At 46.6% G+C, this 27993-nt stretch overlaps 1 protein-coding gene across 1 annotated transcript; it reads left to right on the top strand.

Moving 5' to 3' along the window:
- The first annotated feature begins 91 nt into the window (after positions 1 to 91).
- On the top strand, positions 92 to 27631 carry LOC125441475 (phospholipase A and acyltransferase 3-like). The gene is made up of 5 exons (XM_048512084.1): positions 92 to 229; positions 13419 to 13504; positions 16502 to 16604; positions 19277 to 19545; positions 25169 to 27631. The coding sequence occupies exons 2-5, from the start codon at positions 13448 to 13450 to the stop codon at positions 25268 to 25270; spliced, it is 531 nt and encodes a 176-aa protein (XP_048368041.1). The 5' UTR covers positions 92 to 229; positions 13419 to 13447; the 3' UTR covers positions 25271 to 27631.
- Positions 27632 to 27993: the final 362 nt, after the last annotated feature.

Raw genomic sequence — 27993 nt, 5'->3', positions numbered from 1 at the left:
GATCACACTTTTCCCCAGTAGAGGGCAGCAGGGCCTGCCTCTTATTTGTTTATTTTTCAACCTCCGCTCTGCTGATGTGTCATATGGCAGAGGCGGAACCAGAGTGACCTCACGGCTAGCTGTTGTCAGCTTCCCCAATTGATGCTTTTCTTTCTCTCCTTGCCCGCACTTTCAGTGTTGCCTTGACAGCCAGTCCCCACTCCTGGACTGCCGGAGCAGCTCTGGACAGGTTGGTAGACTTCCTTCTGGGATCTGTTAGACTCTGTCCAATAACCACAGTCTTCTTTCTCGGCAGAAGCCCCCCTCCGGCATCAGGTGTCCAAGGTGGGCATTGTTCATCGACCCTTTGAAGTGGGCGCCCAGGGCATTTATCTTGTGCATTCTGGCCAGGGCGCCGACTTTTCTTAGCAGTGCCGCCAGGGCAGGAAAGAAGCTCTCAGCTTTGCCTTCAGGGAGAGATGTGAAAACTGGCAAACCGGTCTGTCTGTCTGTCTGTCTTCTCTTTGTTGTGACTTTGGAATGTTTCGTGGCTTCTGCCACTCATCCAGGCTAGTACCGCCCAAACTGGAAACACCCCTGGAAGGTGAAGCTGAATTTCCCTCTGACTCACTTCTAGGGGCTCATTCCAGAGGATCTTTGACTCAGAGGCTGGTACCGACAGCCCTGCCAATTACCCGCCCGTGGCAGGCTTTTAATAACCGGTGAACTAAAGTTCAACTGAGGAAGCTGCTCTCCGCCACGTAGAGATGGTGGCGGAGAGCTGGCTGGCTGGATTTCTTGTTGTCGTGCAGTTGGTAAAAACACAAGAGCTCGACTAGGGCAGGGGAGAAGGCGGCAACCCCAGCTGGGGCCTTCCGGATTTTGCTGGAGGGGCCAGGAACTGCTGGCAAACAATGTGTGTTTTGTGCGTCTGTGCCTCATGGGGCCCTGGCTCAGAGAATCATGTGCTTTGCGTGCAGAAGTTCCCAGGTACAGCCCCAAACACCCGCAGCTAAGAGGATCAGGCAGTAGGGGAGGTAAAGACCCTGCCGAGCGGCTGCCAGTCAGAGCAGACAATACTGATCTCGATAGACTGGTGGTCTGACACAGTTGAGTCCTGTGTTCGTGCACGGGGGAAAGGTTATTAGATCCCTAACCCTGGTTTTGTCTGCCAGATGTGTACAGCGGTGGGTTCTCTGTAGGTCTGCATTCAAGCCAAAATTGTGAGGCCGCCTCTGTTGGAGACTTTGTTGCGGTTACTTTCCCAGTCATCAAAGCAAACCAGACTGGACTGATTGGGGGGGTGTAGTGTTGCCAATCCCCCCCCCCCCGGTCATTGGTGGGGTTGGGGGGTTAAATTGACAGCTCCAGGCTGGGAAACTCCTAGAAATTTGGGGGTGGAGCCTGGAGAGGACAAGAACCTCAGTGGGGTACTACAAGGCCATACAGTCCACCCTCCAAAGCAGACATTTTCTCCAGGGGAACTGATCCCTGTAGTCTGGAGATGAGCTGTAAAGCAGCAGTGGCGTAGGAGGTTAAGAGCTCGTGTATCTAATCTGGAGGAACCGGGTTTGATTCCCTGCTCTGCCGCCTGAGCTGTGGAGGCTTATCTGGGGAATTCAGAGTAGCCTGTACACTCCCACACACGCCAGCTGGGTGACCTTGGGCTAGTCACAGCTTCTCGGAGCTCTCTCAGCCCCACCTACCTCACAGGGTGTTTGTTGTGAGGGGGGAAGGGCAAGGAGATTGTCAGCCCCTTTGAGTCTCCTGCAGGAGAGAAAGGGGGGATATAAATCCAAACTCTTCTACTCTTCTTCTTCTAAATCCAGGGGATCCCCAGATCCCACCTGGGGGCTGCCATCCTAAGTGGAAAACAGGAGGCAAGGTCACTCACTCACTGGGTGGACAAAGTTATCTCCATGAGCTTCTTTCACTTTTGCTTTTGGTGAGGGCGTTTGCCGACGAATGGTGTGCTCAGCCGAAGCCCACTCAATTTCTTGAGTTTCACTATCATTATTGGAATTTGGAGCTATTAGACACTTGTGAACGAGGTACTTTTAAAAATAGGTCGTTAAAACGATAGAAGGCAGCACTGCTTAGCTGTTCAGAATCCCGATCCTCAAATTGCTTTCTCAAACTATCTGTCTGCCGTATTTGCTCAAAAGGAACACGACCTTGAATGTAAGATGGCTCCTCTAAAAATGTTACACACAGGAAGGGTTTCTAATTATTATCACTGGAAGTAACAGTAACTTGAATGCTGTTCCCTCTTTTTTGTTGTTGGCATAATTGAAAGAAAATGTAAGCTTTCATTTGAGTAAATATTCTCCGTCCCTCTCATATCTTTTAAAAGGAGCTCGAGGGACATACTTGGCTTCCCTGACCCCCTTTATCACATCTTTGTGTGTGCGTAAGAATAGTGCAGACTTGCACTAAATGCAGTCCTAGGCTGTGTTAATGCAGTTTAAGCTCATTGGAATCACTGGGTTTACACTGAAGTAACTCTCCATAGGATTATACTACCATTATTTACATTATTATTTACTTTATTTATAGTCTGCCTTTCTCACTGAGATTTATGGTGGCTACACAGTCTAAAACAATGTGGCCCAATAGCATGGGAGATCTAATAACCGTATTTGTGGTAGAGTAGTGACTCGAACCCAAGACTCAGTCCAGGTCTGCCCAGCTGTGGCATTTTTTCCCTTACCTTTTCTCTAAAGGGCTTGAAGTGGCTTCCCTCCTCATCCTTTGCACCCTCACTACAACCCTGTAAGGAAGGTGAGCCTGAGAGTGCGTGGCTGGCTGAGAGTTACTTAGTGAACTTCATAGCCAGGCAGGAATTTGAACCCCGGGGCCTCTCCGTTTTAGTCTGACATTCTAACCAAAACACAGAAGGTGAGTCTAGTGTAACAAGGGGAACAAAAAATTTGTTCTGAACTCACTGGAAACGAAAGCAGTGCAACCATATTGCAACAAAAGCTGTGGGCTGCGGGTACGCAAATAAACAATAGAAATTGAAACACAATCTTGCACAATCTTAGCATAAACATAGGATAAAAGCTCCTATAGCAGTGATGGCGAACCTATGGCACGGGCGCCAGAGGTGGCACTCGAAGCCCTCTCTGTGGGCACGTGCACACAGAGTTCGTCATGTGGGGGGGGGGGAAATCACACACACCCCCACACACACATCTAGGCTGGCCTGGGCCACTGAGTACGACATGTGCACACCGCGGTGAGCAGGGAGGACTTGGCTGGTGGGCCTGGTGCCTATGCTCCGGGTGGCTGCTGCCCGAGGGGCAGGTGCAGAGGAGGCAGAGATGCTAGAGAGGCACAGAGCAGTGCGCGTGGGACTTGCTGGAGGCTAGAGCAGGCTGGCCCCTGCTCGAGCAGGTGGGGTGGAGGAAGAGGGAGCCAACCGATTTTTTCTAAACTAAAACCTCAACATTCAGGTTAAATTGCCGGGTTGGCACTTTGCGATAAATAAGTGGGGTTTGGGTTGCAATTTGGGCACTCGGTCTCAAAAAGGTTCGCCATCACTGTCCTATAGCAACCTATGAGGTAAGTTGGTACTGCAAAGGGTGTATGCTATCAATCCAGCTTTCTCGGTCAATATCATACAGTCGGTATTTAGTGAAACAGACAACAAAGTACATTGAGGTAAGCTAGGCCCGCAAAGGGTGCAAATAGTCAAACAATCTCCTTCAGTCACTTTCTGTGTGACTATAAATCGTCAGAAGGAGACAACCGGTGTAACAAATCCCATTTTTTTGGGGGGGGAAGCCCCCTTTTCAGCTTTTAGACAGGTAGCTGTTATTCTGCCGGTGCCTCAGTGGTTAGGAACTTGTGAGGAATGGATATCGCATAGTATTGCAGGTAAATATACATCAGGTAAGTAATTGGCTATCTTATAAATATATAAATGGCATACAAATCCAATAAAAACATTATAAATACAGATCGGATAAATATGTAATAAATAGTGAATTTTTAACATTATACATAAGGATCTGAAAGAGGTCCATAAATACAAAAATAGATGTTGCAGAAACCTCTTATGCTCGCATCATAAAAGCCAAAAAGTGCATGTTTGTCTTCCCTTACGTCTAGCTGAGCTGCTGTGATTAGTTTGGCACTGAAGAATCACCTAAGGGTGGCTGTATATATAATATCAATTGCTTTCAGCTGCATGTACAGAAAAAAAACTCCGTTACACTTTTCTAGTTTTATTTCTAGATCCTGACAGAACTGATACCCATTCCTCACAGTTCCTAACGACTGAGGCAGCAGAATACCCTGTTTCCCCGAATATAAGACATCCCCGGAAAATAAGACGTAGTAGAGGTTTTGCTGAAGTGCGAAATATAAGGCATCCCCCAAAAGTAAGACGTAGCAAAGTTTTTGTTGGAAGCATGCCTGACGAACAGAATACAGAAAGATAAGACATCCCCTGAAAATAAGACATAGAGCATCTTTGGGAGCAAAAATTAATATAAGACACTGTCTTATATTTGGGGAAACACGGTAACAGCTACCTGTCTGAAAGGTGAAGAAGGGGTTTGTTTCCCGTGAAATGGGATTTATTACACCGGTTGTCCTGCAAACCACAGTTTAGCCCCCACCCCCACCCCGGCCTAAAGCATCCCAGACAAGTGTTTGTTCAGCAGTTGCTTAAAGACTACCAGTGAGGGGGACCTCACCACCTCTTTAGGCAGCTGATCCCACGGTTGCACGACACTTACTGCAAAAACATTTTTCCTAATATCCAGTTGGAACCTTTCTCTTCATAATTGATACCCATTATTGTGAGTTTTATCCTCCACTGCCAAAAGATACAGCTCCTTGCTCTCCTCTAAGTGACAGTCCTTCAAATACTTTTAAGAAAGCAAATGTCTCCCCTCAACTTTTCTTCTCCAGACTGAACATTCCCAAGTCACTTAGCCTTTCCTCATAGAGCTTGGTCTTCAGGCCCCTTATCATCCTCGTCGCTGTCCTCTGCACCCGCTCCATTCTGTCCTCATTTTTTTTAAGTGAGGCCTTTGGAACTGTGCACAATACTCCAGGTGAGGTCTGACCAGTGCAATGTACAGCGAGACTACGACATCTTGTGATTTAGATGTGATGCCTCTGTTGATACATTCTAAGATCACATTAGCCTTTTTTGTCGCTGCGTCACACTGGCTGCTCATAAGTAACTGACTATCCACCTGTGCCTCAAGACCATGTTCACAAACACTGCTATTCAGTAGTGTATCCCCCATCCAGTATACACGTTCTCCATTTTTGTTACCCAGATGTAGAACATGGCACATTTCCTTGTGGAGTTGCACCTTGTTCACATCTGCCCACTTCTCCAGATCTCGCTACATTCTGTCTCTATCTTCTACACCAGTGTTTCCCAACCTTTTCGATGTTGCGGTACTCTTGACCTCACTCTTCATATCTCAGGGTACTCTTAAGCTTCGTTTGATTTTTTTTTTGCATTTTTTAGGGTTTTTTCCGTTTTTGGCCTGTAGGTGGGGGGAGTGGCAAGCAGGGGGAGGGGTGGGAAAGCAGCGTTGACAGCCGCATTGTTTGTTTGTCTAAATTCGGCATGGATGGGGGGGGGATTTAAAGGGAGAGCTCCCTTTAAAACTACCCCCGGAATCCACACCGAATTTAGGCAAATAAAACAATGCTGTTTTTCAGTGTTGTTTAAAGGGAGCCCATGAGGCTTCCAGCCCCCCCCCCCCTTCAAAATTCATTTGATTCCGAGGGGGGGGGAGGCGGTAAGCTCATGGCACCCCAGGGTACCACGGAACCTTAGTTGGGAATCACTGTTCTAGACTGTTCGATGCTCCTCCCAATTTGGTATCATCTGCAAATTTAATGAGTAGTCCCTCCAAACCCTCATCCAGATCATTTTTTAAAATACTGAAAAGTATCGGACCCAGAACCAAGCCGTGGGGTACTCCACTGGACACCCCTGTCCATGATGAAGTGCCAGTGACAGCTACTGTTGGTTGTTTCTCTACATCTTTTTATTTCCCTCTCCTTGTGTTCAAGAAGCTCGGAATAGTATGCCTCTTTCTCCTTGCCTCCATTTTACCTTCACAACAACTCTGTAAGGTAGATTAGGCTGTCTGGCTGAATTTCACACATCGGTTAGTTTCCTTACTTCATCTGTAGCCTGCCTTAGTTTTTGCAACTCAAAGCAGTTTACAGAACTGAGGGGGGGGGGGTGCTGTAAAGGGAAATACGGTACATACACTGAACAGAACAATAAAACTGGATCACGGTGTTAAAAGAGAGTGAAATAAAAGTGCTACAATGCATCCAATGAGCAAAAGAAACTGTCCATAACTTTTCGTCCTTAAACCTTCAATCCCACACCTTTTATAAAAAAACAGTCAAACCTAGTTCTTTCCTCAGTCTTATTTTGCTACTCTAATGGCCATTGGCATGTAATATATCTCATCTAGGGGCTTTTCGCATAATGCTGAACGCTTCACTTTCAATGCCTTTAGCGATCATTTGCAAAGTGGATTTTCCCATTTCACATAGTACACTCCGCTTGCAAAGTGCATTGGAAATAGATAGAAAGCGCATTCTTCAGCACGGGAAAGCCGGACAGAAAGTTGTATTGTCCCAAAGACCACTTCCTCGTTTTATCTCTTGCCTTTAATCGGAAACTGCTTCGCCAGTGATCCCTTCTCCTGGGTTTGGATTGGGCCCAAGGACATCCACCAGTTGCCTTTACGTTATAAGGATAGCTACTCGGTGTCTTGAACCAGTAGAAGAAGAAGAAGAGTTTGGATTTTTATCCCCCCTTTCTCTCCTGCAGGAGACTCAAAGGGGCTGACAATCTCCTTGCCCTTCCCCCCTCACAACAAACACCCTGTGAGGTGGGTGGGGCTGAGAGAGCTCAGAAGAGCTGTGACTAGCCCAAGGTCACCCAACTGGAATGTGTGGGAGTGTACAGGCTAATCTGAATTCCCCAGATAAGCCTCCACAGCTCAGGTGGCAGAGCAGGGAATCAAACCCGGTTCCTCCAGATTAGATACATGAGCTCTTAACCTCCTACACCACTGCTGCTCCTACATGTAGGGTTGCCAGCTCCAGATTGGGGAATTCCTGGAGATTTGGGAATGCAGCCTGGGAGGATGGGGTGTGTGGAGGGGAGCAATTTCAGTTGGGCATTCGGCCATAGAGTTCACCCTCCAAATCAGCCATTTTCTCCATGGGAAATGATCTCCGTAGTTTGGATATCAGTGGTAATTCTGCGAGGCCTAGAGGCTGCCAACCTTCAGTCTTAATCATAAGGGCTGAAAGAAGCAGTGGTGTAACAATGGTTCCTCAGCATGTCAAACCACTCAGGCTGCTCCTAAGTGCTAACTCCACGTGGCGAAAGAAAGTGGTCGTTGGGGCTGGGCTCAGTTGCGCCCCTGTTGATAACGATAACTCAGAGCATCGAAACATTGAATCGGCTGGGAAGGAAACAGATGTCCTTGAGCAAGGATCCTGTGTAAGATAAAAAACAGGGGCACAGCGGCACTTTGTTTCTTGGAGGCTCCTGCTTGGGGAGGACAAAGACCACCCAGCCATCTCCTCCTGCCATTCTGATTCTAAACATGGAATAATGGGCTAGAGTTAGGGAAGTGACTAGGCCCGTTGCCCACGGTAACCAAACCGACAGACTTCTTCAGGACAGTCACAGGAGACCTCCTGCCCCTGTCTTGGCCAAAGGGGTAACAGCTCAGATCGGTGTGATGTCTGGATTCCTTTCATGGTACCGTAAAAACTTCCCTCACAAGGCAGCCCACAAGCCGAAGACCACATTGGCCAAAAAGAAGAGTCGGACAGAAGTGGGGGCTGTAGGCCCCCTCAAGCCCCAGCAGTGCAAGAAGCAAGCCGCTCACCCAGATAGTCATGTCCACGTTCAACCGGGCCACGCCACACATGGTCCGAAAGGACTATTGGGGTTGGGACCGGAAGGTGACTCATCGAGTAAAGATCCGGCTGTCCCCAAAAAGGCTCCGAGTGCCACGTGGAAGAAAGTTAGCTGTGGGCAGTCAACTGTGAGAAGCCGTGCACGTCCCGAAGATACTGCAAACAGAACCAGGAAAGGACTTTTTGTGATTCCAGAAGATGCTGCAAACAGGACCGGGAGAGGTCCTGTTGTGATTCCAGAAAATGCCGCAAACAGGACCGGCAGAAGTCCTGCTGTGATTCCAGAAGAGACTGCAAAAAGGACTGGAAGAGGCCCTGTTGTGATTCCAGAAAATACCGCAAACAGGACTGGTAGAGGTCCTGCTGTGATTCCAGAAGATGCCGCAAATAGATCTGGAAAAGGCCCTGTTGTGATTCCAGAAGTTGCCGCAAACAGGACCGGCAGAGCCCTTGTTGTGATTCCAGAAGATGCCGCAAACAGGACCGGCAGAGCCCTTGTTGTGATTCCAAAAGAGGCTGCAAACAGGACTGGCAGAGACCCTGTTATGATTCCAAATGAGGCCGCAAATAGGATGAGCAGCCGTATCTTGGGGGGCATCCCCAGAGGTTTTGGAGGCTGTACACTCCAACCTTATCTTTCTAATAAGCACCCATCTAAATGTCCAGCTCATGCGAAAAGTAGAAAAGACCTAGCTGAGAGGACCAACAAAGTCCCGCTGTGCACTTACAAGCCATGCATTGGAGGATGGAGAACCAAGAGGCACTCTCGCCCCGTCTTCTTCAAAGGTACAAACATTAAAACCCACCCAACCTGGCACTTGCTCCTGGTAACCTACGCTACAACTTTGCATAAGCAAAGGAGAAAACACTGAGTGAAGAGCTCCAGTAAGTGAGCCAAACCACATGTGAAAAAGGAAGAAAGCGAAACAAGCATAACACACAGCAAAAAATCCCTGATTATTTACCACTTAGACTGGGGGGATTTTTTCCTGTCCCTCAACCAAGATAGAAAGATCCTGGTTACCCACTGGTATGAAATTGTTTTTCTTTTGCCTGTGCAGGGCTTAGGACTGTGTTAGGAATTAAGGATGGATATGCTGTCTTTCCAGAGTGGGATGAATCTTTTCTTCCTTTTCATCCTTTGCAGAAGGACTTTAGTGGAGAATAAGCAACAGATCTCAGTGCATCAACCCTGTGGATTGGAACCATGGCTTTATACTCCTGGTTGGTGCATTGAGTTGTGTTTTGTTTTAGCAGCTTTGGGGGGGGGGTGGCGGCGTGGAGGCCAAGGAATTATGCTGTGTATACAGCCTCACCCACTTAAAGGGTGGACAGCTAATTCCAGAGCCTGCTCTTCCAGTTCTGGAAATTCCTGGGCATGTTGACATGTTCAAAGGGCTTTTACACCCATTCCATTGTAGTAACTCTTACAATAACAGTCCAGTTAGTTAGGACATAAGAACATAAGAACTAGCCTGCTGGATCAGACCAGAGTCCATCTAGTCCAGCACTCTGCTACTCGCAGTGGCCCACCAGGTACCTTTGGGAGCTCACGTGCAGGATGTGAAAGCAAGGGCCTTCTGCTGCTGCTGCTCCTGAGCACCTGGTCTGCTAAGGCATTTGCAATCTGAGATCAAGGAAGATCAAGATTGGTAGCCATAGATCGACTTCTCCTCCATAAATCTGTCCAAGCCCTTTTAAAGCTATCCAGGTTAGTGGCCATCACCACCTCCTGTGGCAGCATATTCCAAACACCGATCACACGTTGTGTGAAGAAGTGTTTCCTTTTATTAGTCCTAATTCTTCCCCCGAGCATTTTCAATGAATGCCCCCTGGTTCTAGTATTGTAAGTTAGGCTTGTATTATTATATAATTGTGTATTATTATATTATTATATCCTGCTTTTCTCTACTTTCAAGAGAAAGCAGCTTACAAACTCCTGTCCCTTCCACTCCCCACTCAACAACATTAGCAGGACACAGTATTTATCTCCACGCTATCTTCATCTGTGGATTTCTGAGCACTGAGCTGTTGTTAAAGGCCATTTTTCTTGTTCAGTTGGCAACCCTCCGAGCATTGCCATTTTTTCTTGCTTCAAAACTGAGCACGCTCTTGTGCTTTTCACAATAGCTGCACAGGCTGAAAGTTAGTTGGTGAAGTTTTTGCTGGCGAGAAGAAGAGGGAGCGTTTGGATTTATAGCCCACGTTTCTCAACTGTAAGGAGTCTCACAGCAGCTTCCAAACTCTTCCCCTTCCTCTCCCCACAACAGACACCTTGCGAGGTAGGTGGGGCTAAGAGAGTTCCGAGAGAACTGTGACTCGTTCAAGGTCACCCAGCAGGCTTCATGTGGAGGAGCAGGGAAACAAACCTGGTTCACCAGGTTAGAATCCGTGGCTCTTAAGCACTATACTTCACTGGCTGATATACAGAAGTATTTTTGCATAAATATTATATGAAGGAGCTGCAGCTCATTGGCTGGGCATCTGTTTGGCATTCCAAAGCTTTGCAGTTCAATCCCTGGCATCTCCAATTAATTTATACTCCGTCCTCCCCCAGCAAAGTCGAGGTCAAGGCAGCTCACAACAGCTACAATTATTTTTTTTAAATAATTTTAATTTTATCAATGAAGAAATACAGAAAAAAAGAACGAACAAATAAGTGGCGTAGGAGGTTAAGAGCTCATGTATCTAATCTGGAGGAACCGGGTTTGATTCCCAGCTCTGCCGCCTGAGCTGTGGAGGCTTATCTGGGGAATTCAGATTAGCCTGTACACTCCCACACACGCCAGCTGGGTGACCTTGGGCTAGTCACAGTTCTTCGGAGCTTTCTCAGCCCCACCCACCTCACAGGGTGTTTGTTGTGAGGGGGGAAGGGCAAGGAGATTGCAAGCCCCTTTGAGTCTCCTGCAGGAGAGAAAGGGGGGATATAAATCCAAACTCTTCTCTTCTCTCTTCTAAATATAAGTAAACAATCATAATATTCGTCACAACTGAAAAAAAACAATTGTAATAAATACACATTTTGACTTATACAATCAAAATCAGATATAATCTATATCACAATTAAGTATTAAGTGGATCTGCATTTATCATCTTACAAACTCGGTAACCTTATTAATAAAGATAAACTAAGGTTTACTGGTGTGCTGAATAGAAACAACTGTAGTCATTAATCATTAAAGCAACCTGATTAACTTAAGGTACATTCTTAGCGTTTATGTTTGGAAAAGAAACTAATGAACAAGTACATATAATTATGCATACAGCAGCTACCGTTGAAAAGATCAGGTCGGAGGGGATGTGAAAGATCTCTGTTCGGTGACCCTGAAGCAGGGGTTTCCAGTCTTCTGAGGCCAGAAGTTACCTTGGGAATGTTGAGAACGGGTGCTGAGCGCCACCCCAAAAAAGTGTCTGCAGGAGGTGGAGTCAAACCCAAAATGTCTCCCACAGATGATGGAGGAGGAAGAGGAAGAAGAAGAAGAGTTGGATTTATATCCCCCCTTCCTCTCCTGTAAGGAGACTCAAATGGGTTTACAGTCTCCTTGCCCTACAATCTCCTTACCTCACAACAAACACCCTGTGAGGTAGGTGGGGCTGAGAGAGCTCCAAGAAGCTGTGACTAGCCTAAGGTCACCCAGCTGGCGTGTGTGGGAGTGCACAAGCTAATCTGAATTCCCCAGATAAGCCTACACAGCTCAGGCGGCAGAGAGCTGAGCGCAGTACATCCCTCCTCACTTTGCTAAAGAATCACAAAAGGGGAACAAAACAAAATGAAGGAAAGCCTCAGGAGGGGAGGGAGGGAAAGAGAAAGACAAGGGGGGATAAAGAGGAAACCTGAAGAGGGACTGGCATCACGAGCCCAGGTGTTTGCCAGTCTGCCTGATCCTCCCGATCCTTGAGAGCCAGCGTGGCATAGTGGTTAAGAGCAGGTGGATTCTAATCTGGAGTTAGAATGGGGTTTGGTTCCCCATTTCTCCACCTGAGCGGCAGAGGCTTATCTGGTGAACCAGACGTGTTTCTGCACTCCTACATACCTGCTGGGTGACCTTGGGCTAGTCACAGTTCTCTCAGAACTCTCTCAGCCCCACCTACCTCCCAAAGTGTCTGTTGTGGGGAGAGGAAGGGAAAGGAGCTTGTAGACCACCTTGAGTCTCCTTACAGGAGAGGAGAAAGGTGGGGTATACATCCAGACGACTTCTTCTTCTTCTTCTTCTTCTTCTTCTTCTTCTTCTTCTTCTTCTTCTTCTTCTTCTTCTTCTTCTTCTTCTTCTTCTTCTTCTTCTTCTTCTTCTTCTTCTTCTTCTTCTCCTCCTCCTCCTCCTCCTCCTCCTCCTCCTCCTCCTCCTCCTCCTCCTCCCTCCTCCCCCCCTCCTCCCTCCTCCCCCCCCCTCCTCCTCCTCCTCCTCCTGGGCAGCGACTGCTATGAAAACTCTTTCGTCTGCATGAGGGGAGCTGTTAACAAGCCTGGCCTTAAAATAGCCTTGCCCGCTTTCCCAAAAGCTTGGCAGATGCCAGAGGAAGTACCAGCGGGTACTATGGCATGATAGCACCCACGGGGATTATGTTGAGGAACCCTGCCTTGGAGCGGAGCTGCCAGTCAGATCAGACAAGACTGAACTTGGTAGAGTGAGGGTCATACTCTGTAGAACGCAGCTTCACAGTGAAGTGAAGTCAATTTATATGAAAAATGAACAGCAAGGGCTAAGACAGGGTAATGAGCAATGACGTGGTGTAGTGATTAAGAGCAGTGGGCTCTAATATCTGGAGAATTTGGGAATGGATCCTAGGGAGGAGAAGGTTTGGGGATGGAAGTATATAATGCCATAGAGCCCAGCCTCCCCAAAGTGGCATTTTCCCCCCCAGGTGAACTGACCCTTTTCACCTGGAGATTGGTTGTCCTTTCGGGACATTTCCAGACCCCACCAGAAGGCTGCCCCACTATTCTTCTTCTGCCAGCCTCCCGTTTCAAATCCTGCAGCCATTTTGGCTGGGATTTATGAAAACTCGCCTTGGCGATTCTTCCTCATCAGAAGGGCTCTTCTACCCAGAGGCGGGATCCAGCAAGTTCTCACAGGTTCCCAAGAGTAGGTTACTAATTATTTGTGTGTGCCGAGAGGGGGTTACTGATTGGTGATTTTGCCACGTGATTTTTGCCTTAGTTACGCCCCTCCTCCGCTCCTCAGCAGTAGCGCGCAGAACTTGAAGCAGTCTAGCAGGAGGTGCACCGGCGTGCGTGGCAGCCTGCGCCTGTGTGCATTCATTTCCTGCTGAAGGACCGGCGCAGCGGCTGCGTCCTTGCCACAGCCCCACCCAGCAGTGCCCCGCCCCCGGAATGCCCAGCCACACCACCATCGTGCCCCGCCCCATTGGCACTATGCCACTGTTTGAATCCCACCACCATGGGAACCTGTTACTAAAATTTTTGGATCCCACCACTGCTTCTACCCACATTCTCTCGAGGTTGTACTATCAGAGCATAACATTGTCTGTGACTCTTGATATCGCAGGGACCACCTCAGTCGTCGTGCGACGAGGCATGGAGACCAGAAGGATGAGAAGCATCAAAGGTGCCGAGCCGATGTTTCCTGATCTGGTAAGTAGCCCAGGAACTTTGCAGGTGATACGTGGCAGGTGAGATCAGCTCAGGTAGGCGTGCCAGGTTCTCTTCTTTTCAGCGCTGGGCTGACTGGTTCCCGGTGCTTTTCGCAGGGGCTTTGGGTTGGATCCCATCATGTGAGCAGAGAAAGAGGAAAATGCACTTTGCGCTGTTCTGCTTGCTCAAGGATTAGCTCAAGGGTAGGTAGGGCAGCCCTCCTGGCAGCCCTGTTTGGTTATGCTGCTCACCAGAGTGGTGGAGGTAAATGAGGACGGTGTGGGCAAGGAAGCTCCTTGGATCCTGTTTTCAGACAGTGCCCTACCAAATCACCTTTTTTGGTTTCATATATGGCTTATGGCAGGCTAAACCTTTGGATTCCAAAATGAGGGGCTTTCGCCTGAAGCTGTTTCCCCCACTCCCAGTCAAATATGGGGCCTTTCCCCACTTTTCCCTCGGCCGCTGTTGCTGCGCGCAATTCCCACCGCGCGGCATCCCTGGCGTGCGCCCGGGCGTCCCCACGACCCCGCTCTGCGCGGGGTCATCAAAAGGCGCCCTTTGCAAGAGCGCCAGGGATGCCTTGCGCTGAGGCGGCGCGACAGCGGCAGCGTCGGGGCGGCTGCGCTGTCACCGCCCCTCTTGTGGGGAGTGCCGGGGGACCCCACACTACTCTCCTCAAGTAGCGCGGGGCTTAAGGTAAGTGGGGAAAGGCCCATGGATAGCAGCTAAAAACAACAAACAGCAAACAAACAGAGTCACACCCATGCCATTTCCAGAAGGAGCCGTGCCAGCTGGCTGGTGCTTGAACTGTGATTTACAGCTTTCCTCTTCCTTTCCTCCCAGCATGCAGTCATCCAGAACTCGGAACACTTGAACATCAATCAAGCTGGATCTCTCTCTAATCGAGGGTTCCCAGCATCAGTCTTTGATCTAATTGCATCAGAAAGAGTAATCAGTACTTGATTGGCTATCGCTTCAGATAACCATAGTTTCAGAATGTTTGTTCCTGCATGGGAACTTTGTTCAAGGGGTGGGGCATTGCCGGATGGCCACATTTTCCTATATTAGGCTTCCAAAAATGCTGCTCCGTTCCCGTTGACCCTGAGTTGCCTCTCTGGCTTTTGTTCAGAGTGCCCGAGGTGGTTTTCTTTTTGGCATTACCAGTGCAGGCGTTGTTTGTTGCTCTCTCTGGATCCTCTTCACGCCAGGAAAGGTAATTATCGCCCCATGCCAAAACTATTCCAACCTATCCTCACCCCTATCTACATCTTAGGCTCCCAGTAATGTGAGTTGCCCATTACATGTATTTTTATTAGTTTATGCTTATAATATTGTAGAACCTTTTCACTTAAATCAGGTTTCTTGCAAATTTCTAAAGGGGGAAAACCCTGGTATAAAAAAATAACGATCCGGTGCCTGTCCTTTTCCAACGGAAAGGTCTGCCTTGGCTAATTCCGCATCCTAAAACAGGACAGACCCAGCCAATCCAGGGACCAGTGGTGGGGAGAAATAGGTATTATTCCAATGGTGTGATGTCACTTCCAGTCCTATCAGAGGGTTGTTCTAGGATTTCTGTGGGCTAACCTTAGAGCTTCATGCCAATGCTATGATATCACTGTTATCATATCACTGTGATATCAGGTTTGCACTGTAAGTGATATTGTGGTGTTGGTGCAATGTCTATTTGAATGTACCCACCACATTAAATCTCCAGCTGGTTGCAAATAGAGAAAGATCCACACAGACATCTGTAGTGGGAGTTCATTTGAAGCATGAATTGGGTCCTCAGCATTTATCTGTCAGAATTAAAGATCGTAAAATGCAATCAGCGTAGTCAGCAATAACATACCTTTCTAATTTAACATGGCCTTCCTGCAACCCATACTCATCACTATCCCAGCCTTCCATTTTCCTACCCCAGGTGGGGAATTACTTGCTCCGGGCATCTATTTCATGCCCTGGAGGAATTCAGAAATGGGAGAAAAAAAATGACCTCCATGAAGTGATGCTCTAGGAATTTCCATTGTCTCTGCTAAAGACCATGGAGGAGAGGGGAGGCAGCCTACAGCATCATTTGGAAGTGACATCACATCTTCTCCAAACTCCACCCTCTCTAAGCACCGCCCCCTCAGTTCACCTGGCATTTGCCAAGGCTGTGTTGGGAAACCTGCCTACGTCTGAGGTGAACAGCCCTTGTGGAACCTCCGGCACTACAGAGTCCATTTCACCTGGCTTGCTTCTGGGACATTTTGAAATCCCAACTTGGCCCTGTCTACAAATGCACAAATTGCACTTTAGAAATCTAGACAGTGGCGATATGCAAGTTAATTAATAAAACTGGTCCAGAAAACCAGCAGTGATCACTTGTGTGCACAATCCACGGCCGTTTCACAAGCATCCCCAAAAGAGTGTGTGTGTGTGTGTGTGTGTGTGTGTGTGTGTGTGTGTGTGCTTGTAGTGAATATGATCCTGGGCGATTTGAGAAATCCTCGTTTGCGTTTACGCGAGGTGCTTAATTACTTGCAAATCTGATCGGGGCAGAATCGGGCGGAGAACATGAAAAATGAGCTTTCCCCGAAATGCAGCCTCAGCGGATGTGAGCGCATAACTCACAGCTAATCTACCAAATCAGCCGAATCGAGAGGGGGAAGAGATATTTTTCCGTTGTCTTTGGATTGTTTTAAAAATTTGTCAGCTTCTAGGACAAAAAGGCTGCAGTGATGATAAACAGTGAAAAAAGAAGAATCGCTCCCCATTGAACAATAGAATCAGCTACACCAGAGAACAAACGGCCCTGGAAGAAGTGTTTTCTCTTGAGAGAGATTTCTTTGTGGGATGCGTTAGAATCTCTGTTTTGAGTCCCGCGGTTACTTGGCTCCGGGTTTTATTTTGTCCACATTTTTAATGTCAGTCTTTTCCTGAAATGTTCCCTCCCCGCTTTCCTGTTTTGGCTTTTGCAGTCGATATTTTTTTGCTCTGTTTCCTTAAAACTCACAGGCTGATCTGGAGCCCGGAGACCTGATTGAGATCTTTCGCTTCGGATACCAGCACTGGGCCGTCTACGTAGGAAACGGTTATGTGATCCATCTAGCCCCACCAAGTAAGGAACTCTGCTCCTCTCACGTTGCTGCCGTTAGGGTTAGGGGTCTCCCAGGGCTGCCTGGCAGGCAGAAGATCCATCAGCCTTGTCTTGTTCTAGGGTTGCTAACCTCCCGGTGGTAGCTGGAGTTATCCTGCTATTGCAACTGCGCAGTGGTGGGATCCAAAAATTTTAGTAACAGGTTCCCATGGTGGTGGGATTCAAACTGTGGCGTAGCGCCAATGGGGCTGTGCAGGGCACGACGGGGGTGTGGCCGGGCATTCCGGGGGTGGAGCATTCCTGGGTGGGGCTGTGGCAAGGACGCAGCCGCTGCGCCGGTCCTTGGGCGGGAAACGCAGGCGCAGGCTGCCACACACGCCGGTGCACCTCCTGCTAGACTGCTTCAAGTTCTGCGCGCTACTGCTGAGAGAAGGTGCGTAACTAAGGCAAAAATCACGTGGCAAAATCACCAATTAGTAACCCCCTCTCGGCACACACAAATAATTAGGAACCTACTCTCGGGAACCTGTGAGAACCTGCTGGATCCCACCTCTGCAACTGCCGCAGAGATCAGTTCTCGTGGAGAAAATGACCGCTTCGGAAAACGGGCTTTCTGGCATTATACCCCACTGAAGACCCTCCCCTTCCCAAACTCCACACTCCTCGAGCTCCACCCCCCCCAATTCCCCAGATATTTCCCAACCCAGAGCTGGCAACCCTACCCCCATTTCCTGCACGAGAGCCAGCGTGGTGTAGTGCTTAAGACAACCAAACTCCAATCTGGAAAACCAGGTTTTAATTCCCCACTCCTCCACCAGAGTGGCGGACTCTAATCCGGCAAAGCGGATTTATTTCCCTGCTCCTCCGCATGAAGCCTGCTAGATGACTTTGGGCCAGTCGCAGTTCTCTCAGAACTCTCTCAGCCTCATCTGCCTCGCCAGACGCCTGTTGTGGGGAAGGGAAGGGAAGGGCAGGCGGTTGTAAGCCCCTTTGAGGCTCCTTAAAAGTAGAGAAAAAGTGGGGTATACAAACCAACCTCATAAATCTGAGGGGGGAAGGAGGAGGGGTGTGGGTGGTGATTTTCCGCCCCCCCCCCCACGTGACTAAATGGCCACAGCCCGGGGACATTTGACCCCATATGTCCCCCTGGGTGGTACATCCCTGGTCTTCCCTCCAAAGCAGCGGGAGGTCAGCTGTAATTCTGGGAGGTCTCTGAGCCCAACCTGGTGGTTGGCAACTCTCAAGTATTACTGGACTATAACTTGCTGGGTTCTTTGTGAGTTGCCACGCTGGCTGATGCTCATTTTCAGTGATGATGGTTTCAACCGAGTCTGGTTTTTAGCCTTATTAATTTTATGATTCAATTAATTAAGCAGAGAGTTATGTGACAGTCGTAGGCTGATAGGTCTTGTATTACTATCTCGTTGTACTTCCTTGTTTAATCTGTTGTAACTATATATATATATATAGTTTAATCTGTTGTAACTATATATATATATATATATATATATATATATATATATATATATATATATATATATATATATGTATGTATGTATGTATGTATGTATGTGTATATATATATGTATATATATGTATATATATGTATATATGTATATATATATATGTATATATGTATATATATATGTATATATATATATATATGTATGTATGTATGTATGTATGTATGTATAAAATTTTAATTAAAAGACATGATTGAAAATAATAGGTGTTTCTAGTGTGGATGGTTAATGAAAACGATCCGGTTGAGCTACGCCAAAAACCCAATTAGTCCAGCACTCTGTTTCCAAGAGTGGCATGTTATAAAACCCAATATATACTGCACTTGCACACGGAGGCTCAGTTAGGTCACCGTATGTCCTGCTAGACTGATGCCTTGCTAAGGCAATAATTGTCTCTATATTGAGGAGTTGATAGACTGCATGATGTAGAATGAATTAATGTGATACATTTTGCTGGGACTTCTGATGGGGATGGTGCTGAAAATGTTTGCTGTGGCCTTTTTGTTCTCACTTTTGCTCCTCTTTGGAGCTCATAAAGCTTTGCTAACCTCCAGGTGGCACCCGGAGATCTCCCACTATTATAGAACCAGGGGGCATTCATTGAAAATGCTGGGGGGGAAGAATTAGGACTAATAAAAGGAAACACTTCTTCACGCAACGTGTGATTGGTGTTTGGAATATGCTGCCACAGGAAGTGGTGATGGCCACTAACCTGGATAGCTTTAAAAAGGGCTTGGACAGATTTATGGAGGAGAAGTCGATCTATGGCTACCAATCTTGATCCTCCTTGATCTGAGATTGCAAATGCCTTAACAGACCAGGTGCTCAGGAGCAGCAGCCACAGAAGGCCCTTGCTTTCACATCCTGCATGTGAGCTCCCAAAGGCACCTGGTGGGCCACTGTGAGTAGCAGAGAGCTGGACTAGATGGACTCTGGTCTGATCCAGCTGGCTTGTTCTTATGTTCTTACAGTTGAACTCCAGGTTACAGAGGTCCATTCCCCTGGAGAAAATGGCTGCTTTGGAGGGTGGACTCTATGGCATTATCCCCTGCTGTGGTCCTTTCCCTCCCCAAACTCCACCTCTCCTAGGCCCCACCCCCCAAATCTCCAGGTATTTCCCAGCAGGGAGCTGGCAACCCTTGGCTCACGAGTCCTCTTTCCCTCTGAAAGGTGAATATGCTGGGGCAGGCTGTGCCAGCCTCATGTCCACATTGACTGACAAGGCCCTGATCAAGAAGGAGCTGCTGATGGACGTGGTCGGGAGGAACCGCTACCGAGTGAACAACAAGCACGACTCCAAGCATCCCCCCCTGCCCCCGACCAAGATTGTCCAGCGGGCTGAAAGTATGGTGGGACAGGAGCTACTGTACAAAGTCACGAGTGAAAACTGCGAGCACTTTGTCACTGAGCTCCGATATGGCGTGGCCAAAAGTGACCAGGTAGGTGGGATAACAATAAAGGGGCGGGACCCCATGGATTTATTCTGCTTTTCCCAAGCACGCCTCTTATTTGGACGAAAGCTCCTTGTTCCAGGGAAAATGTGGCTATTTGTGGAATGGATGTACAGGATGCAACTCAGTTAATTATAATAGATGATCCTAATATTACCTAGACCAGTGGGGTATCTCTGTATTCCCCAAAAAAGATCACCAGACAAGAGAAAGCATTTAAAAATATTTATTCAGAGTGAAGGAAGCTGTACTCTGTTTCACACAGAGACTTTAGTTTGGTTAGTTGAGGTGCAGCGGTTAAGCAAATTGTATGCTTCCCCACTAGAATATACAGTGGAACCTCGGGTTTCGTTGGTAATCCGTCCGAAAAGAATCAATGAAAACTGAAACCGATGAAAACCGAGGCAAACTTTTCCATAGGAATCAATGTAAATCCAATTAATCCATTCTAGGCACTCCAAAAAACATACCAAAACCACATTTTTTTGGTGAATAAACATTGTGTTTAATGCTGAAAACAGTAACAAACAATAACACTAGGACCAGCTTCAGAGCCAGTGGACCAATGTCGCACCAGAAAGCTGTCCAAAGAGGCCTGTTTCTGATGTCTCTTCAAGATTTGTCTGAACTGGGGCAAGACATTGTCATTAAACAAGTTGCAGACACGGCCCTCAACAGCTTTGTCCGGGTGATTTTTCTCCACAAACCTCTGCACCTGTCTGCAAATCAATGAAAACCGAGGCAAATCGATGAAAACCGAGATAAAATTTTCACTGAAAAAATCGATGAAAACTGAAGGCAATGAAAACTGAGGTTCCACTGTAGTCCCAAACAAATATGGGAATTATAATTCTTTACGCACTGCCTTTGTCAAGACCATTATTTTGGGAGTTTTATTGAACATGGTATTTTGATACAAGAGCGTTTATAGTTCATTGTATCGTTACTTTCAAACTCTCAAATGGAGGAGTGGAGCAGGGCTAAATAGGCACTAGGACCCAGACAAAGGCCCCTTCCGCACACGCAAAATAATGCGTTTTCAAACCACTTTCACAATTGTTTGCAAGTGGATTTTGCCATTCCGCACAGCTTCAAAGAGCACTGAAAGCAGTTTGAAAGTGCATTATTCTGCATGTGCGGAATGAGCCAAAGCATTATATCACAAAGAAGATCCGGCATGCTTTGTTCTGTGGTGGAGGAACATATAATCTACTAACATCTTTATGTGAAACAAAGTATACCACCATGCAAGGGCAGAGGTTTGCTGCTCGATAACCTCCCTTTTGCTTTTCTGTGATATAATAATTTTGGCACCTGTGTAACAAGTGCACATAAAGGTGAAAATCTGGTGGTTTCTAAAGGGCACAAAAAGTTCATAGCATGTCCCTGTCCGCTAAACCACAAGCTATGCTCTTGTCAGTTAAACCACAAGCTACATTAATTCATGACAAGCAGCTTCTTTGCAAAACCTGAAAATGTTACTGCTTGCAAGCTGAATTGGTGCACCTGCTTGCATAAGCCAATTCGTAACAGAGGCAGAAATAGTCTGTCTTTATAGCAGTTCTGAAAACTGACTGCCGTTGTACTAAGTGATGCTAATCACGAGGCGCCCTTGAGACTGGCATTTCTATCTCACTAATCATGAATAATTAAAATGTCTGCGCTTCACAAATAAGGTTGTCAAGTGCAGGTAGCAACCCCCTGAGAGGAATTAGGGAGCCTGAACTGGTGCAGCTGTTCTGTCACTTCCGGGAGAAGGCAATAGAGTTTTGGAAGAATCCTAGAGTGTCACCTTGACATAATGACCTCATTCCTGGGTGTGTGTTTTTTTAATTGGAAGTGATATTGTGCGCTGGAGTGATGCTGGCACAACACTGCGCCCCCCCCCCCCCATTTCCAGGGGAGCACCAGAGGACAAGGGTATGAGTCGTGCTTGAGACACTGCGACAAATGATTCACCCCCACATCAAATTACAGAAGCTTTTAAAAGGATTTGCCTAAAAAAATCTAGTGCCAGATTTCTGCTGGATTTATCTATCAAAGGGTGATTATCAACCTTTAGATCTGATAACGCTAACAAGTAAGGGCTGAGTTCAGTTTATTTATTTATTTATTAATTCCACTTTTATACCGCCCTCCCCCAAAGGGCTCAGTTCTTTGATCCAATAACCAGAAAACCAGACTGCAACCCAGTAGAGACTCTTATCTTTTATTGGGAAAAGGAATCGTTGTTTTGCTTAATTATGCAAGGCAGTTTTGGAAATGCAGCCATGTAAAAATTAACCCTACGATCACTATAAGAAAAGTTCAAAGTTTCTAACATTGCCTTGATGCCAATCAAGAAGCCCCTTTTAAACCCGAAGCTGAATTAAAGGTAGAAGTGCCTGTCTGTTATTTAAAAAATTGAGATACTTTAAAAAAAAAGGCTGTATATATGAAGATAGACAGTGGTGGGATTCAAATAATTTAACAACCGGTTCCGGTGGTGGGATTCAAATAAGAACATAAGAACAAGCCAGCTGGATCAGACCAGAGTCCATCTAGTCCAGCTCTCTGCTACTCGCAGTGGCCCACCAGGTGCCATTGGGAGCTCACATGCAGGATGTGAAAGCAATGGCCTTCTGCGGCTGTTGCTCCCGAGCACCTGGTCTGTTAAGGCATTTGCATCTCAGATCAAAGAGGATCAAGATTGGTAGCCAGAGATCGACTTCTCCTCCATAAATCTGTCCAAGCCCCTTTTAAAGCTATCCAGGTTAGTGGCCATCACCACCTCCTGTGGCAGCATATTCCAAACACCAATCACACGTTGTGTGAAGAAGTGTTTCCTTTTATTAGTCCTAATTCTTCCCCCCAGCATTTTCAATGAATGCCCCCTGGTTCTAGTATTGTGAGAAAGAGAGAACAATTTCTCTCTGTCAACATTTTCTATCCCATGCATAATTTTATAGACTTCAATAATATTTTAAATAATTTTATAGACTTCAATCATATTTTAAATAATTTAACAACTGGTTGTTTACAAGCACCATTTTAATAACCGGTTCTGCCGAAGTGGTGCGAACCAGCTGAATCCCACCACTGAAGGTGGACCTGAATAGTAAGGTGGGGTAGAGTTGGTGAGAGAGAACCCATTTTTCTTTTAATATTGGAAGAAACATTCAAGCTGGAACAGTTCCACTTTTAAAGGTCCGGTGTAGGTATCTTTTTGAAAAATGGGGCTGTTCCTTCAGGCAACTATGCCACCTTGGGAGGGCAGTCGTCCACAACCCATTCTCCCAATTTTTCCTGGTTGATATTTCAGCCACTCCTTTTGCAAAGTGATCCTAGGTTTGAGAATAGGGGTATTATAAGGGTGTCCCTGTTTTAACCTATGACATACTGGCAGGTCTGCTTCCAGTATTCATTGGAACATACAGCAAGATTGGGGTGTGTGTGTGTGTAGAAACTTTCAAAATTTAAAGCTCCCTTTATCCGATACCAGACTCTTTGCCTCCTGAAAGCTTATACTCTGGAAATCTTGTTGCTCTTTAAGGTGCTACTGGACATGAATCTGAATGTTGAACTTCATAGCTATTCACCTGGAACAACCAGACACAGAGATCCATTGTGAGGCAGATCTCTTTGAGCCTAAATAGGCATTATAAACTGCACAAATTCACCACAAAGATGCGTTCCTGGTGGCACCTCATGAGTAAACGTCCATCAGGGCCTGATTTGGATTGGGATCACTGTGAGAAGGAAAGGAGACTATAGAAGTATAGTGTCAAGACTGAGGAGTGTAATTGTACCCCTCTATTCTGCATTGGTTAGACCTTACCTGGAATATTGTGTACAGTTCTGGGCACTGCAATTCAAGAAGGATATTGACAAGTTGGATGGGTCCAGAGGAGGGCAACCAAAATGGTAAAAGGTCTGGAATCCATGCCATACAAAGAGAGACTTAGGTAGCTGGTTATGTTTAGCTTGGTGAAGAGAAGGTTAAGAGGTGACATGATAGCCATGTGATATTTGAAGGGATGTCATGTTGGTGAGGGAGCAAGCTTGTTTTCTGCGGCTCCAGCGACTAGGACCAGGAGTAATGGGTTCAAGGTGAAGGAAAAGAGATTCCACCTACCCATCAGGAAAAACTTCCTGACAGCAAGGGCTGTTCGACAGTGGCATGCACTACCTTGGAGAGTGATGGAGTCTCCTTCTTTGGAGGTTTTTAAAGAGAGGCTGGATGGCCACCTATCAGGAGTGCTTCGATTGTGTGTTCCTGCATTGCAGGGGGTTGGACTTGAGGGCCCTTGGGGTCTCTTCCAACTCTATGATTCATGCTTCCTTACATATTAAGCTTGATCAGCTGGCCACTTATAATAAGGAAGCTTCTCTCTCTCCCTCCTTTCATCTGCAACCTGAGTGTCAACTGAATGTACTTGAAAAAATGTAAGCTTTCCTTTTTTGCAATATATTCCTTGGGAGATTTATTTACTGCACCCAACATCACATGTCTATGGCTGGGGAAACACCGCTGTATGAATCAAATATCCCAAGACTGGCTCCCAGCAGAGCCAACAATGCTTCCACTGTGGCCCTTGGTCTGGTTCAGCTGCCAAAAACAGTGTGGGAGAGAAAGTCAGAAATCCTTCTTTTCCTGTACAGTGACTCTGAGCTAAATTGGACCCTGCTGTGTTTTTCCTCACAAGTTCCTCACAAGTTTTTCCTCACAAGTATAGGGGAGAAGGTCAGAAATCCTTCTTTTCCTGCACAGTGACTCTGAGCTAAATTGGACCCTTCTGCCTTTTTCCTCACAAGTTCCCACTGGGAGCTCATCCCATTTGGTAAATTTGTGCGGTTTGTAACATCCGGATAGGCTCTTAGAATGCCATAACCCACACAATCCTTTCACATCAGGGTTCTGCAGCAGATGTGGAAAGTGGATAATTTGATAGGAAAAGTCTCATTTTTAAAATAATTTTTAAATTAATTTTCACATTATAATTAGCAGACACAGAAAAAGGTATGAAACAGAAAGGATTCAAAACTGACAGAAACAGAGCAAAAAAAAGAGAACACAGTAAACCTATTTACTCAAAACTGCATTGATATAATCATAACACGTTGGATCCCAAAGTAACATTCCAACATAATCAGAGAAACCATTGCGAAATCTTCAATTCACTATCTTCTGTCCGCCAACTCTGCAACGTCTTTGCTAATCAGTCTCTTTTATCTGAATCATTATCAAATCAATAATCTTACCAGTGGTTTTTATTTTTACATGATCGATTCAGCTTCATATAAGAAATAAAGTTCCCACCTTTCATCAAATTCATGTTTTGGCCATCTATTGACAAGGTTTGTTGATTTAGCCAATATAGCATATTGTCTGATTTTATCTTCCCAGACTAATGTCTCTTTAAAGCTAGAAAGCTCGAAAATCCTGCTGTGATAGAAACCCATTTCTTGCGCCCATTTGACTGGGTGCCCCTTTGACTCTGTTTGGTTTTGTAAAGCTAGCCATTTTTCGGACGCCAGCCCTAGACCAAGAGAGCCAAGCGTCGTGCAACAGTTTCTCCTTGCGTCGAAGGACTCCTGATTTAATTGACTGGCTTTCCATTTAATCCCGCAGGTCCGAGATGCCCTGGTGGGTGTTGGCATTGCAGGGCTGGGCTTGGCCACCCTGGGTATCATCAGTGCCATGGTCACGAGGAGGAAGAAACAGAACCAATAAGAGAACCAATTAAAGAGACTGAGACTTCTGTGTTTTCTCAGGATGTTTTGTGTATTTGAATAGTCTAAAGAAATGTGGTTTCCATTCGGGGACCGTCATCCTGGAGACCTTCTAGCCTGTAGTTCCTGGCCAGAGTTGGTAAATTTTCCCCTGGACTCACAAGTAGAAACAGGTGGGGTGAGTTATACACAGAACTATCTCATGCTGCCTCTGTTATGTAGAGAGAGACTGGCTTGGCTCTGAAAGGGTGTCTTATGTATGTAAGTACCATCAAGTCGCAACCAACCTATGACAACCCCAGCAAGGGATTTTCGAAGCAAGTGAAAAGCAGTGGTAGTTTGCCGTGGCTTTCCTCTGCAGTGTCTTCCTTGATGGTTTCCCATCCAAGTACTGACCCTGCTTAGCTTCTAAGAACTGATGAGATTGGGCTATTTCATATCCTGACAAAGGTCTGTTGAAAAGGTCAAAATGTAGGTGGAAAAAGTTGCCAACTTCTTATTCAGAGCTCAGACCTATATTTCACCTCACCCTGCAACTGGGGTTGCCAGCTTTTGAACTAACGCCTGTTCCTGTGCCTTTTAACAGTGGCAGGATTAGTAGCCAATCCTGTTTAGCTCTGTGTCCGGAGAAGTTCCACTTGCTCAGTTCTGTGTAGGAAATCTTATTACAGGTTTTCCCCCCAAGTCAGTTGGATTCCCCAATTTGTAGACGAATGAGGCTGAGATGGAGTAGTTTGCCTGTGGGAGAAACTTTAGTGCAGAGTTTAGAGTTGTAGTCCCCAATCTTTTTTGTGCCTGTGAGCACTTTTGCAATCCTGACAAAGGGTGGTGGACACAAGTCCCAAAATGGCTGCCGCAGGAGGTGGAGCCAATCACAAAAATGACTGCCACAGGAGGTGGAGCCAATCACAAAAATGACTGCTGCAGGAAGTGGAGCGAACCACAAAATGTCAGGGATCAAGTTTATATAAAACTCTAATAGTAATTCTTCAGAAGCTCAGGCTCCGTTTAACAGAATCCCTTTAAATCTGCACAGCCAATCAGAAGCCCTGCTGGGAACCCCACCACCACCCCTACCCCTGCCTACTTTCAGCCTTTGATTTACATGGAAGATCCATTCTTAGCGCATCACCAGAGAATGTAGGAATCACTAACTTTCAGAGATTGACTTTGAAGGAGGAAAAAGGTCCTTGTGCCTTTAACAAAATGAGAGGGAATTTTGGTGGGTGCTGCTTTTCACCCCACAGTGTGAGCAGGTGAAGAAAAGCTGCATAGCTGAAATTTCTAGGTATCACTGTTGGCAGAAATCCTCCTTGGTTTCTCTGTGAACAAAGCCTTCTTCTGCAAAAGAGCTATGATTTTTTAAATACAGGTTCCCAACGTGGTACCTGTGAGTGCCGTGGCACTTGCCAGCATCTTTTCTGGCGTCTGCCAGGTGTTTTTAGGAAGTGGGAGGGGACAGGTAGGGCCTTTGCCCAGCAAGGCTTCCAATTGACTCCTGGAGATATGATTGGCTATGCAGATTTTTTTTAAAAAAATGTTGCTTTGGTTCTAGCTGCCACCATGGCACAAAGATCTATACTATGTTACAGAAGTTAAGCTGTGGCAATCATTTTGTGACTGGTTCCACCACCTTGTAACATCCTTTAGCTGTAGCAGGGAGGACAACGTTCAGACGTTGTCATACGAACAACAGCTCGTAGGTTGCGTACACAAGGCTTTGAAGAGTTGATCACCCAAAATAATGTTCTAAAAAATGACGACCATAAACAGGCAAGCAGCTGAGAAAGTGGCCCCGAGGAGGAAATCCGGGCACTGTAGGGAGGCATGGGCGTTGTTTTGGGGAAGAATAGGGGAAGGGAGGAGCAACCGGATACTTCCAATAAGGCAAGGGATGGGGAATAAAAGTAGATAAAATATAAGTGAATGGATAAAAAGGAAGGGAGGGAGGCCAGCTAAGATGGAAATCGTTGCTGTCCTCAACCTAGGTCCAGTCTCATCTCTGTCTGACAGGACCTGTGGAATCATGTCAAGTCCTGCAGGGTCCGGGTCTCATTTGACAGAGAGTTCCCCTAGGCTCGGCCCAGAACCAAGAAGCCTCTATCTGTGGTTGAAGACAGCTGGATGCTGTTGGGCCAGGGACCACCAGTAAGTTGTTCCCAGCTGAGCATCCTTGCGGGAGGGTTATATCAGGAGAGATCGTCCCACCGGTATGATGGTCCCATCTAATTGTCCTCTGATCGCATTAAAACCAGCTCCTTTGGCTGTAAACAGCATTTTTACTGCCCTCGGTTTTAACAGACGGGTTCCTTTTTATTATGTAAATATTTTGTCACTAATAAAAAGATCTGGTTGACCAGAATTTTGAGTGGTTTATGGGTTGCGAAGGGGAAAAGGGGCTCAGTGTTTTGTTTTGGCGATACTAGTACAACTGGATTATATTCCAGAGCTTCATTATAGAATATAAGATACAAACATGGGAGAGAAAAGTATCTCTGAGCAGCGGCAGAGTGCATTTCCTTCTTTTATTTATTGACAATATTTCTTTCCTACCTTTTCAGCCATTAGGCTCAACAGAGCATCTAGAACAGTGTTTTCGAACCTTTTTGACGTCACGGTACCCTTGACCTCACTCTTCATATCTCACGGTACCCCTGCCATCCTCCCCCACCTTCCCCTCCCAGGGTGAAGGGAAGCACGGGGGTGGGGGTGGGTGGGAAGTGG

Source organism: Sphaerodactylus townsendi, linkage group LG01 (genome assembly GCF_021028975.2).
Source record: "Sphaerodactylus townsendi isolate TG3544 linkage group LG01, MPM_Stown_v2.3, whole genome shotgun sequence".
In the NCBI taxonomy this organism is placed as follows: domain Eukaryota; kingdom Metazoa; phylum Chordata; class Lepidosauria; order Squamata; family Sphaerodactylidae; genus Sphaerodactylus; species Sphaerodactylus townsendi.
The sequence above is the reverse complement of the archived record's forward strand: the minus strand, read 5'-3'. Positions and strand labels throughout refer to the sequence as shown.

Coding starts and splice junctions, on each gene's coding strand:
- LOC125441475 (XM_048512084.1), top strand. CDS start 13,448: ATGGAGACCAGAAGGATGAGAAGCATCAAAGGTGCCGAGCCGATGTTT. Junction 13,505..16,501: donor AGCCGATGTTTCCTGATCTG/GTAAGTAGCCCA, acceptor TAAAACTCACAG/GCTGATCTGGAGCCCGGAGA. Junction 19,546..25,168: donor GCGTGGCCAAAAGTGACCAG/GTAGGTGGGATA, acceptor TTAATCCCGCAG/GTCCGAGATGCCCTGGTGGG.